General features: G+C 20.4%; 3 protein-coding genes across 3 annotated transcripts; all 3 read left to right on the forward strand. All coding sequences in view use genetic code 6, as the record gives it.

The window, feature by feature from the left end:
* Positions 1-1,939: 1,939 nt before the first annotated feature.
* Positions 1,940-4,139, forward strand: TTHERM_00784270 (hypothetical protein; the record flags this gene model as incomplete). Its single annotated transcript, XM_001011485.3, has 2 exons — positions 1,940-2,665; positions 2,904-4,139. 2 exons carry the CDS (start codon positions 1,940-1,942, stop codon positions 4,137-4,139), a joined length of 1,962 nt encoding a protein of 653 aa, XP_001011485.1.
* Positions 4,140-5,750: 1,611 nt separating this feature from the next.
* Positions 5,751-7,742, forward strand: TTHERM_00784260 (transmembrane protein, putative; the record flags this gene model as incomplete). The annotated part of the gene is made up of 2 exons (XM_001011484.2): positions 5,751-6,206; positions 6,558-7,742. 2 exons carry the CDS (start codon positions 5,751-5,753, stop codon positions 7,740-7,742), a joined length of 1,641 nt encoding a protein of 546 aa, XP_001011484.2.
* A 2,916-nt stretch (positions 7,743-10,658) lies between these two features.
* Positions 10,659-12,823, forward strand: TTHERM_00784250 (hypothetical protein; the record flags this gene model as incomplete). The annotated part of the gene is made up of 3 exons (XM_001011483.4): positions 10,659-11,258; positions 11,507-11,554; positions 11,621-12,823. The coding sequence occupies 3 exons, from the start codon at positions 10,659-10,661 to the stop codon at positions 12,821-12,823; spliced, it is 1,851 nt and encodes a 616-aa protein (XP_001011483.3).
* Positions 12,824-13,245: the final 422 nt, after the last annotated feature.

Here is a 13,245-nt window from a genome sequence, read left to right on the forward strand (position 1 = left end):
TAATGAGTCAAAAATTATTATTATTTATAATTTCATAAAAAATCATTTATTTTAAAATTTATTTATTTATTTAAGCTTGAACATAATTATTAAAAGTTTCTGAATTAGAAACTAAAATAAATAAATCGATTTTTTCATAGTTTATAATATGTTATGGATGGAGCCTTTAAATAGTTTTAAATATTTTAATTTTTAGTTGTTTTAATTCTATTTTTACTTACAAGAAATTAAAAGAAAAAGAAAGAATAAACAGAAGTTTGTCTTAATGTTTAAATTTTCATTTACAAAGATATTTGTTTATTAATTTTAAATTATTTTAAAGTTAACTATTAAACACTAATTTATAAGCTATTTTTTAAAAATCTTTGATTTTTTTAATTTAAAATTAATTATTAGTAAAAACTTAACTCACAGGTTTATAAATCTTAAATTAAAATATTCAAATGATTAATTAATATTTCGTATTTTATTTGATGACTCCACCTTAATTATACGTTTTTATTACATCAAAAATTAGGTTTTTAATTTAAGAATGTGTATCATAGAATTTATACTATTTAATGTGTGATGTAATATAAAATCGCTTAATAGTTAAGCTTTATATCTACTAAAGACAAAATAATTGTTTTTGAAATATTTATCAATATTCTAAAAATTTTATTTTTAGTTTACCCTCGAAATAAAGCCTCGATATTTACTAAAATTATATATACAATTAAATAATTTGAATTATAAAAATTAAAATGTATATGGCGAATATATTCATTATCTGTTTAGATTTAAGTTTTATGATTAAAATAAAATGATAAAAATAATATCCTTAAAATTCAAAGTCACCTTATAGCAAAATCTCTTTAGAATAAACAATAAATTTAATTAAGATGAAAGCTCATTTAATAAAAATGTTTATTTAAAATTGTTGATGCTGAAAATTTTATAAATTTATAGGCAAGTAAGTATCAAGAGTGTTTAAGTAAATAGCCTATTTCATATTTATTAATTTATTTTTCCAAAAATAAAATTTATTTTACTTTACTCTTGTAAATTGCTAACGTATTTAAGTTTGATTATTAGATTAAATTTTGTTGTTCATATAGATTCAAAAAAATAAAGAACTCTTACCAACTTCATTATTAAAAAATACTAAAATAAAATAAAAATGGATTAGTTTAAGTATTGAAATCCTAAAAATTAAGAGCTAATTTCCTTAAGGATTTAAGGATTGAGTAAAATGAGCTATTTTATATTTATTTATTTAGCTTTCCAAAATAAAAATTTTTTAAGTCTATTTATATTAATTACCAACACGTTAAAATTTGATTATTAGATTAAGATATTTATGCAGCTAATTTAGATAAAAAAAACAGTTCTTACCAATTTCATTTTAAAAAAACTAAAGTAAAATGGAAAAGGAATAGTTTATATATTGAAATGCTGTAAGATATTCATTAGTAATCCAAATTTTAGTGGGTAAAAGAATGGTTAATAGAAATATAAATCTAGGAATATAAGTTAAAAATTGAATTTTATACAGATAAATAAGATTTTTAATTTCAAAATTCATTATTTATGTATGATATAATAAAAAAATTTAATAATCTGGACAAAATTAATCAGAAGGTGGGTGAAATAGTGAAATCATAAGAAACATAACATCAGATAAATTATATGCATGATACTATATCAATTGATGATTCATTATAAGACACTAATCAAGCAAATATTTATTTTAATGTTAAATATCTTATTTATTGGTCTCTCTATACGATTTTAGAATTCAAAGGTATGATTTTTATCTATATTTCTGTTTGGTTATAATGAATAATGTCCAATACATTAAAATAACCAACAATAAATAGTTCGATCTAAAACAACCAAAAAAGTATAATTTAATAAAATATAAACTAAAATTTAAAATTACAAAAAAAAAGAAAAAAAAATGTCAAGTTCTAGTTCTGAATTGTAGACAAAAGAAGAAGACGAAAATAATTTTTCGTATTTGATAATTTATGAAAAATTCCCATTTTTAAAAGAAGAAAAATAGAAATTCGACGAATTAGTTTAAAAGCTTTATTGTAAATTTAAAGATGAGTAAGCTTAACTTTTGACTGGTAATCATAACTTTGAGTGTCGAGAAAGCAATTTAGACTAGTCACTTCATTTAGCTCATTAAAGTACATTCTCTAGTGAATTTCCTAGATTAGAGCAAATAAAATAAAAGGCTGACTTTACAAGCACATATAATAAATTTGAAAACTAATAAGATAATAGCCCCAATCTTAAATATTAGTGGGAAAGATATTTAGATTTACCACTTGAAGATCGTGAATTTCCTGCTTTATTGCAAATAGAATAAAAAGCTGGCTTTACCAATAATACATCTGAAAACTAATAAGATAAAAGTCCCAATCTTAAATTAGAGTAGCTTGAAAGCCATTTAGACTAACCACTTCATCCAGCTGATTAAAGTAAATTAGATGGTGAATTACCTACTTTATAGCAAATAGAATAAAAAGCTGACTTTAACAGCACAAAAAATACATTTGAAAACTTATAAGATAAAATCCCCAATCTTAACTCATAAGAGCTGATTGATTCACCAGAGAATTAACATTCTTTAAATAATTCTTAAGAATAAAACTATTTAGATTCATCAATAGAAAAAGTAACGCTTAATTTTATATACTTTAATTCATTCTTTATTTTTTCTTTTATTCCTCTAAAATTTATTTAGAAACTTTTAACTGGAAATTTCAAAAATAAAAATGAAATATTTTGATTATAATTGGTTTATCTTTTAATATATTTAAAGTATATTAAAATTAAATATTGATATAAATATTATCTTAAAAAGTTATTTCTTAAATGATCTATTAATTCTGTTAATACATTTAATTTTTTAGAATAATAGATCAAAGAGAACTTCAATTAATCCTGAATAAATTTAAGAAACTTAAGAAGTAATAAAACAAAGCTAAGAAACTTAAGACATAATAAAACAAGAAGTGCTAAGTTCATTATAATAAATTGTTTCAAATAAATTGTAAGATTTATTAATATCAAATAAAAGTCATATGTTTTATGGATTAGATGATTGTAAAATAGATCTAAACGAGATAAAATAAGAATAGGATGGTAGAATTACTTACAATAATAAGCAACACTTGTAAACAGTTACCTTTTTAATATCTGGTTATTTAACTGAGGATCTTTAAGCCTCAGAAAACTTTTAAGTATTAAAAAATACTAAGAATAAAGAATCTTAAGAAAATTTGTTTATTTTCTTTTAATGGTCAGGCATTAGAGTTTTCAAAATTTTAGATAAATTTTTAAATGATGTTATGAATAATTAAAAACCTGAAATTTATCAAGGCTATTTAAAAATATTGTTAGATAGTTGTTAAAATGAGTGTTTCAGCGATATTGTAATAAAAGACATTTATTGGTTGTTCGAGTTACTCAATATATGTATCAAATAAGTCGGAATATCTTTTTTTTAAAAATAAATTAGAGCATTTAAAACAGTACTTGATTCAACAATTGAAGACTTTTAAGTTGTTTATGACTAGGCTAAAAATGGTGGCGAAATTTTAGCTGAAAATATAAACAATCAAAAACTACTGAGAAGATTAAATATAGATTTTATGGGTCACAACTTAGGAGCAGTAGCCACTGCTTATGCGGTTAAAAAATTATCGATGTCTGCTAGATATTTAATGTTTTTTGGAGGAGTTGCAACAATCAAAGATATTCAAGACAATTCTCAAAAGTTTTAAATGTGCTATAACTTCTATTCTGAAAACGACATAGTGGTTAAAACATGTTAAGTAAAAGCAAAGTTTGTTGGTGATTAAAAATTTGTAGGAGCAATACCATTTGGTTTAAATAATAATATTTTCAATTTAAATACAAAAATTGATCATCTTGATTATATGAATAAGTATTAAGAGTATTATAATCTTGCTATGAAGTAATTTAAACCACCTTCTAATAAAGTAGAATTACCTAAGAAATTAAATTTCAAGAAATTAGGATTAGGAGCATTATTACTTTATTTATTACAGGATAATTCTAAAAATAGTTAAGTATCAATATTTTACCTGCTTATCCTGTATATTTATTAATTCTTTAATGAATGATAATTTAGAATTGAGTTTATTCTAAATTAAATTAATAAATAAATACTTTATATTAAAACTTTATAAATAATTTACATACATATTCTATCTTAACAAAAAGTTAGTTCAATTTTAAAATTAATTTTTTAACTTTTTTATTTAAAATAATATAAAGCTATTAAATTTAAAATATATTTTGTGCTGGAACTTTATTTTATAATTTTTAAAACTGATATTATTAAATTTTAATTGATTATAAGCCATATTTATATTTTATAAATATAGTGCCACCCTATAAGAGTTGGGTTAGTATTATTTATTCTTTAAAAATACATTTCATAAAATATAAAGATATTTTTTAAAAAAAAACCAAAAAATATAATTCATAAAAAGTGGCATACCAACCACTATATTTTTTTATGACATCTTGCAATATATTTGTTATACAAATTTTATTTTACAAAATTTATTTGCTTTAGTTTGTAAATTACGGATGAAAGTTATCATGATGATAATAAAATTAGTTATTAAAAATTCCATATTAAAATAAAAATAGAATAATACTAATATTAAAATATTGAAATTTAGACTTTTTTAATCCATATTATTATAGGTAATAAAATGAATTTTAGAAACTTTTATTTATAAATAAAGTAAAAAATGGTTAGAGGTAAACGTAAATATTTATTAATCACAATTCAAAACTGAAATAAAATTTATTGCTGTTAACTTTTTTTCTAAAATAAAAAAGATTATCAATCATCCAAATAAATTTAATCAGAATTAAAAGTAGGGTTGATTTAGAAAGAAACACAAATTAATAATCTAGTTTTTATTTAAGCTTAATATGTATGTATATGTTTTCATAATCAATCTATGATTATTAAAATACCAACCAAGCTACTATTTATTTTATAACTAAGCAATAGATATCTTAGTTAGTAATCCTTACTAATTTTTGAGCATTAAGAAAAAGTTTATCATTTAGTTTAGATCATTAAAATTCTAAATATAGAAATTTAGTATCAAATACTTCTTTTAAATTCAATGAAATATATTTTATTTGTTAATAGCAATAAAACTATAGTAAAAATAATCTAAAAAAAAGAGAAAATAATATGAAGATAACTTTTAAAATTAAAACATTTACAAATGATTTCATTTTTTTAAACGAAAAAAAAAAAACATTTAATTCATAGACTAAATGATTTTGCTTAAAGTAATTATAAACAGAGAATAAATTCGAAAATGATTTATATCTTTTTATCTTTATTTTTCATTCAAAGTAAAATAGATCATTCATAAAATCAATAAGCTTTTTTATTTAAAATACTTTGGCATACGTTTTTATAATCAATTATTATTATTGATTGATTATTACGACACTTACCAAAAAAAAAATATTTACATTTGAATAAATAAATAAACACCTTATCTGGTAATATCTATTTATGATTTGATAATTCAAAAATAGGATGGATAACTATCAAAATTTCAGAATAGAAAAACAAACTTCCTTTATTCAAACAATCAAAGATATTTCAAAAATTTAATATAAATATAAAACAATATCATAAAAATAAATATAATTTAATAAATAGATAAATAAGAATAATTACAAAAAAAAAGAAAATGAGTAATAATTTCATCTAAAAAATAACAGAAGAAGAAGAAGAATATCTTGAAAATTTAGGAATATATAAAAAATTTCCATATTTAAAAGAAGAAAACTAAAAATTTAACTAGTTTGCTGAGTCTTTTATCAAAGATTATAATACTGATAGTAGATCTGGGGATAATTAAATTGAATATTCAAGTTAAAATCTGAAAAATGATTTAGATTTACAAAATAATTAATCTAATAGTTCGAATGAAATTGAATAAACTAAAAGCCCTAAATCTAACACATAATCCAAAATGTTGAATTCTTCACATAAAAATTTTGATAGTAGATTAGAAAATGTTATTTATCAAAGTCCATAACAATTTTAAGATTCAACAAATGATAATAAAAATGAAAGTGATCATCTTAAAATTAGAAGTAGTCATAAATTAGAAACCTTTTAAGATTCACCATATAATGAAGAAGTAATTTTTTATGTTATATACTTTAATTCATTCTTTATCATTTCTTTTATTCCTCAAAAAGCTAGAAAAATATTTTTTATTGAATTATTTTTTCAGGAAACTAAAAAGTTTTATTTTCATATGCCAATATATATCGAAATTATAGTATAATCCTAAGTAATTTTATTTTATATTTAAAAATGTTTTATGATAAGTTAGAACATAAAAAATAAATGAAGTATTTTGAAAATTGTTGCTTTCATTTATTTGAAATTTTTTTATTTTAAATTTAAATACTTTTATTGTTATTATTTTAAAATTATATCATCAATTCTCTAATTAACTCTGTTAATAAATTAATTATTTTTTAAGATTAAAAAGACATCAAAAATGAGTACAGATTCATAAACCTCTGAAGAAAAAATAAAAAAAAACTTTTTTATTAAATTAGTAGATAATATCTTAACTAGAATCAAAAATTTAGTCTTCCAAGATTATGATTCTCAGTTTTATGGATTGGATAATTAAAAAATAAATTTAGATGAGATAAAAAAATAAAGTGATGGTAGAATTACTTACAAAAATAAATAGGATTTGAAAACAATTACTTTTTTAACATCTGGATATTTAACTTAGGACATCAAAGTCTCAATTAATTTTTTAAGTTTAGCAAATACTAATAAAATAGATTGTTAAGACAATTTGTTTATTTTTTTCAGATGGTCTGATAGCTCATTATTAGATATTGCTAAACTTTTTGATAAATGCTAAAAAAAACCTTCAATTTATAAATATTATTTTTACAGTTTGATAAATAATTTTTTAATGAAACATTTTAGCGATATTACAATAACAGCAATTTATTGGTTGGCAATAGCATTTGAAAAATATTTGGAGTTATATCCTCCCTTACTTAACGGTTTTATTAAAGGAATTAAATGTAAACTTGATAAAATGATTTAAAACTTTAAACAGGCTTACTAAGAGGCTAAAAATAGTGGTGCGGTTTTAGCTAAATGTATAAACAAACTAAATTTAATGGGAAATTTAAATATAGATTTTATAGGTCACAGTTTAGGAACTGTAGTAATTGCCTATGCTTTGAGGGATTTATCTATTCCTGCTAGATATTTAATGCTTTTTGGAGGAGCTGCAACAACACAAGAAATTGAAGTTTATTAGCACAATTTTTAAAAGTGTTATAATTTCTATTCTGATCATGACAAAGTGATTTAAGCATTTCTAAAATATGCAAAGCTGATTGATGATTAAGATTTTATAGGAGTAAAATCATTTGGCTAAATAAAAGATAAATTTTTCAATTTAAATACAAAAATTGATCACATGGTTTATATATTAGAATTTGATAAATATTATAATACTGCAATGGCAGAATTTAATAAGTCTTCTAATAGTATAGATCTTATTGAGAAACCAAATATAATGAAAATAGGATTTGGAGGATTATTACTTTATTTATTAAAAAACAATTCTTAAAGTAATTAAGTATCTGTAATTTATATGTTTATTCTCTACATATACTATTTGTTTAAATGATAATTTAGAATCAAATAGTTAGTGTATTCTAAATAAATGAATTGAAATCTTAAGCAACATTTCATAAAATCTTTATTAATTTATCAAAATTTCTAAATTAATTTAATGTCATTCCAAGTTTAAAAAAAATTTTTTAGGTTTTATATTTATTTTTTTTTAACAAAATTTTAAAAATATTTTTAAATAACATTATGAATAATTATGAACCTTAAATTTATCAACACTATTTAAAAGAATTGTTATATAGTTGATTATAGGCACGTTTTAGCTATATTGTAATAAAAGGTATTTATTGGTTGTTAGAGTTACTCAATATGTGCATCAAATAAGTTGGATCTTCTTTTTTTTAAAATAAATTAGAGCATTTAAAACAGTACTGGATTCAACAAATAAAGATTTTTAAGTTGCTTATGAATAGGCTAAAAATTATGGCGCAATTTTAGCTGAAATTATAAAAAATCAATGATTAATGAGAAGATTAAATATTTATTTTATGGGTCACAGCTTAAGAGCAGTAGTCACTGCTTATGCGATCAGAAATTTATAGATGTCTGCTAGATATTTAATGCTTTTTAGAGTTACAACAATTACAGAAATTCAAGACTATTCCCAAAAGTTTTAAATGGGGTTTTACTTCTATTTTGAAAACGACACAGTGGTTAAAACATATCTAATAAAAGCAAAGGTTGTTGGCAATTAAGAATTTGGAGGAACAATACCATTTTAGTTTAAATAATAATATTTTCAATTTAAATACAAATATTCATCATCTTGATTAAATGAATGAATAAATATTAAGAGTATTATAATCTGACTATGGTATAATTTAAATCACCTTCTAATAAAATAGAATTACTTGAGAAATTAAATTTTATTAAATCAGGATAAAGACGATTATTACTTTATTTACTAGAAGATAATTCTAAAAATAATTAATTATCTGTATTTTATTTGCTTATTCTCTACATTTATTAACTATCTTAATGATAGTTTAGAATTGAGTATATTCATAATTAAATTAATATCTTATCTTAAATTAAATCTTTTAAATCTTTATTAATTTTTTACATATTCTTTCTTCATAAAAATTAAGTTCAGTTTTTAAAATATATTTTTTAAATTCATTTTATTTGAAAAAATATTAAACTAAAAAATTGTAAATATTGAGTTGGAATTTTATATTATAATTTTTTAAGAAAATGTAATAAAATTTAATTTTTATAAATATCATACAGATGTTTCACCCCTAGTATCTCGCGGTTTTTATTTATATTTTGATTTGTATAAAACAAATCAAAATATAAAGAAAATAAATACAAAGGATACTCGTGGTGAAATATCTGTATTTGCTTATTAATTTTAAATTATTTAAGAGTTAACTCTTAAGCATTAATTAAAAAGCTATTTTTTAAAAATCTTTGATTTTTTTAATTAAAAATTAATTATTAATAAAAACTCAATTCACTAGTTTTTGAGTCTTAAATTAAAATATTCAAATGATTAATTAACATTTCGTATTTTATTTGATGACTCAACATTAATGATACGTTTTTATGACATCAATAACTCGATTTTGAATTTAAGAATGATTATCGTAGTATTTATAATATTTAATATGTGATGTAATATAAAATAGCTTAATAGTTAAGCTGTATATTCGACTAATGACAAAATAATCGTTTTTGAAATATTTATCAATTTTCTAAAAATTTTATTTTTAGTTTTTCCTTGAAGTAAGATCTCGACATTTTCTAAATTTATACTTACAATTAACTTATTTGAATGATAAATATTAGCTATTATTTTTAAAAATGTATATGGTGAATACTTTTCTTATTAGATTTATGATTAAAATAAAATGATAAAAATAATATCGGATAATCTAAAGACACGTTCTAGCTAAATCATTTAGAATAATCAATAATTTAATTAAAATGAAAGCTCATTTAATAAAATTTTTTCCTTAAAATTGTTTTATATTCTTCGATATTTATCTCTAAAAAATGAAAAAAGAGATATTTGATGCTGAAAATCTTAAAAATTAAAAGGTAAATATATATAGCGTTTTAGTAAATAACCTATTTTATATTTGTTAATTTAGCTTTAAAAGATAGGATTTATTTTGCTTTATTTTTCTAGATTATTATCAACGCACTTAAGTTTGATTATTAGATTAAATTATGCAGTTCATATAAACTTAAAAGAATAAACAGCTCTTACCAACTTCATTATTCAAAAATATTAAAATAAAATCAAAATGGATTTGCTTAAATATTGAAATCCTCAAAATTAAGAGCTAATTGTCCATATGGATTGAGTAAAATGAGTTATTTTATATTTATTTATTTAGCTTTCCAATTTAATACTATTTTTTTAAATTACCAACACATTAAAATTTGAATATTAGACTAAAATAAATAAGTAGCTCATTTAGATTAAAAAAAAAACAGATATTACCAAATTTATTTTAAAAAAAAACCAAAGTAAAATAGAAAAGGAATAGTTTATTTATTGAAATGCTGTAAAATATTCATTAGTAATCCAAATTTTAGTGGGCAATATAATAAATAACCAAAATAGAAATCTATTATAAAAATTGCATTTAATACAGACTAATACAAATTTTAATGTCAAAATTTATTATCCAGGTATGATATAATAACAAAATTTAATGATCTGGGCAAAATTAATCATAAGATGACATAGTGAAGTCATTAGAAACACAACGTCAGAGTCTTAATTAAATTTAACGTACTCATATACTACTAGACGTATATCAATTAATGATTGATTATCATACAGTAACGAAGCAATTATTTCTTTTAATGCTAAATATCTTATTTACTGATCTCTCTTTAGGATTTTAGTATTCAGAGGTCTGATATTTATCTACATTTCTGTTTGGTTAAAATAATAATGTCCAATATATTAAAATAACCAACAATAAATAGTACCATCTAAAACAACCAAAAAAGTATAATATAATAATAAAAAACTAAAATTTAAAACTAAAAAAAAAAAAGAAAAAAAAAAATGATAAGTTTACTTCTCTCAACATTAACAGAAGACTAAAATTATTTTTCAGATTTGAAAATCTATGAAAAATTCCCTTATTTAAAAGAAGAAAAATCAATATTTAATGAATAAGTTTAACAGCTTTGCTATTAATATTCTGATAAAATATGTGAAGAGGAGTAAGTTTAACTTTAGACTGGTAATTTTAACTTAGACTGCCTAGGAAGTCATTTAACTTAATCAATTAATTCAACTGATTAAACTAGATTGTAAAAATAATATCTTGGATTTCCTAGATTTAAGCAAATAGAATAAAAAACTGACTCTACGAATGAGGATAATACATTTGAAAACTAATAAGACAAAAGCCTTAATCTTAACTCATAAGAGCTGATTGATTCACCAGGTAGATATAATGGCAGAATATATGAAGGTGAAGATGCTTAACATTCTTTAAATAATTCTTAAGAGTAAATCTACTTAGATTCACTAAATGATAGAGTAATGCTCAATTTTATATACCTTAAATCATTCCTTATTTTTTCTTTTATTCCTTTAAAATTGATTTAGAAAAATTTTAAAAAACTTGATTTTTGCATTTAAAAATTTATTGAGATTATAATGAAATATTTTGATAATAATTGGTATATCTTTTAATTTATTTAAAGAATAATCATATAAAATATTATCTTACAAGTTATTTCTTAAAATATCTATTAATTCTGTTAATAAATTTATCATTTTTTAAGTGTAAAAGATCAAAGAGAACACAAATTAATCCTGAATAAATGGAACAAGTAATAAAACATAGATTTTTAAATTCTCTATATTTAACTATATTAATAAATTAATCGTTTTTTAAGATTAAAAGGTCACAGATAAGTGGAAATGAGCAAGAATTAACTGAAGAAACTAAAGGCGTAATAAAACAAGGATTTCTAAGTTCACTATAATAAATTATATCATCTAAATTGTAAAGTTTTTTAGTATCAAATAAAAATCCTATGTTTTATGGTTTGGATGATTGTTTAATAGATCTAAACTAGATATAATAAGGATATGATGGTAGAATTACTTACAAAAATAAACAACAATTGTAAACAGTTACCTTTTTAATATCTGGCTATTTAACTTAGGATCTTAAAGCCTCAGAAAACTTTTAAATATTAACTAATACTAAGAATAAAGAATCTTAAGAAAATTTGTTTATTTTCTACAAATGGTCAGACAGTAGACTTTTCAAAATTTTAGATAAATTTTTAAATAATATTATGCACAATTATGAACCTGAAATTTATCAAGACTATTTAAAAGAATTGTTAGATAGTTGTTTATAGGCTTGTTTTAACGATGTTATAATAAAAGGCATATATTGGCTGTTAGAGTTACTCAATATGTGCATCAAATAAGTTGGAACACCTTTCTTTTTAAATTAAGTTAGAATACTTAAAACCGCTCTTGATACAACAATTGAAGACTTTTAAGTTGCTTATGAATAGGCTAAAAATGGTGGCAAAATTTTAGCTGAAAATATAAACAATCTAAAATTAATGAGAAAATTAAATATAGATTTTATGGGTCACAGCTTAGGAGCAGTAGTCACTGCTTATGCGGTGAAAAATTTATCAATGTCTGCTAGATATTTAATGCTTTTTGGAGGAGTTGCAACAGTCAAAGAAATTCAAGACTATTCCAAGAAGTTTTAAATGTGCTATAACTTCTATTCTGAAAACGACACTGTGGTTAAAACATGTCTAGTAAAAGCAAAAGTCGTTGGCGATCAAAAATTTGTAGGAACAATACCATTTAGTTTTAATAATCAAATTTTCAATTTAAATACAAAAATTGATCATCTTGATTATATGAATAAATATTAAGAGTATTATAATCTTGCAATGGAGTAATTTAAATCACCTTCTAATAGATTAGACTAAACTGAGAAAATAAATTTCATGAAATTTGGATTAGGAGAATTATTACTTTATTTATTACAAGATAAGCCTAAAGATAAATAAGTATCTATATTTTATCTGTTTGTTCTCTACATTTATTAATTATTTTTATGATAGTTTAGTTTAGAATTGAGTATTCTAAATTAAATTAATCATATTTCTTAAATTAAATCTTTTAAATATTTATTAATTTTTTACATACATAAATACATCTATTTTCATAAAAAGTTATTTCAATTTTAAAATAAATTTTTTGATTCTTTCTATTTAAATAATTAAATAAATTAAAAATATAAATTGTGTTAGAACTTTATTTATCTTATCATTTTTTAAAAAACATTATAAAATTTTAATTAATTATAAGCCATATATTTTTTATAAATACAGCACCACCCTTAAAGCTTTAGGACAATATTATTTAATTATTTTATCGTTTATTGGAAACAGGAGGGTTTGTTTAAGAGGAATTAATTTATTTAAGTAAATTTAATTTTATTTTTACAAATATTTATTTACTTACAAAAATATAAATGATA

Source organism: Tetrahymena thermophila, assembly GCF_000189635.1.
Source record: "Tetrahymena thermophila SB210 genomic scaffold scf_8254719, whole genome shotgun sequence".
Lineage (NCBI taxonomy): Eukaryota > Ciliophora > Oligohymenophorea > Hymenostomatida > Tetrahymenidae > Tetrahymena > Tetrahymena thermophila.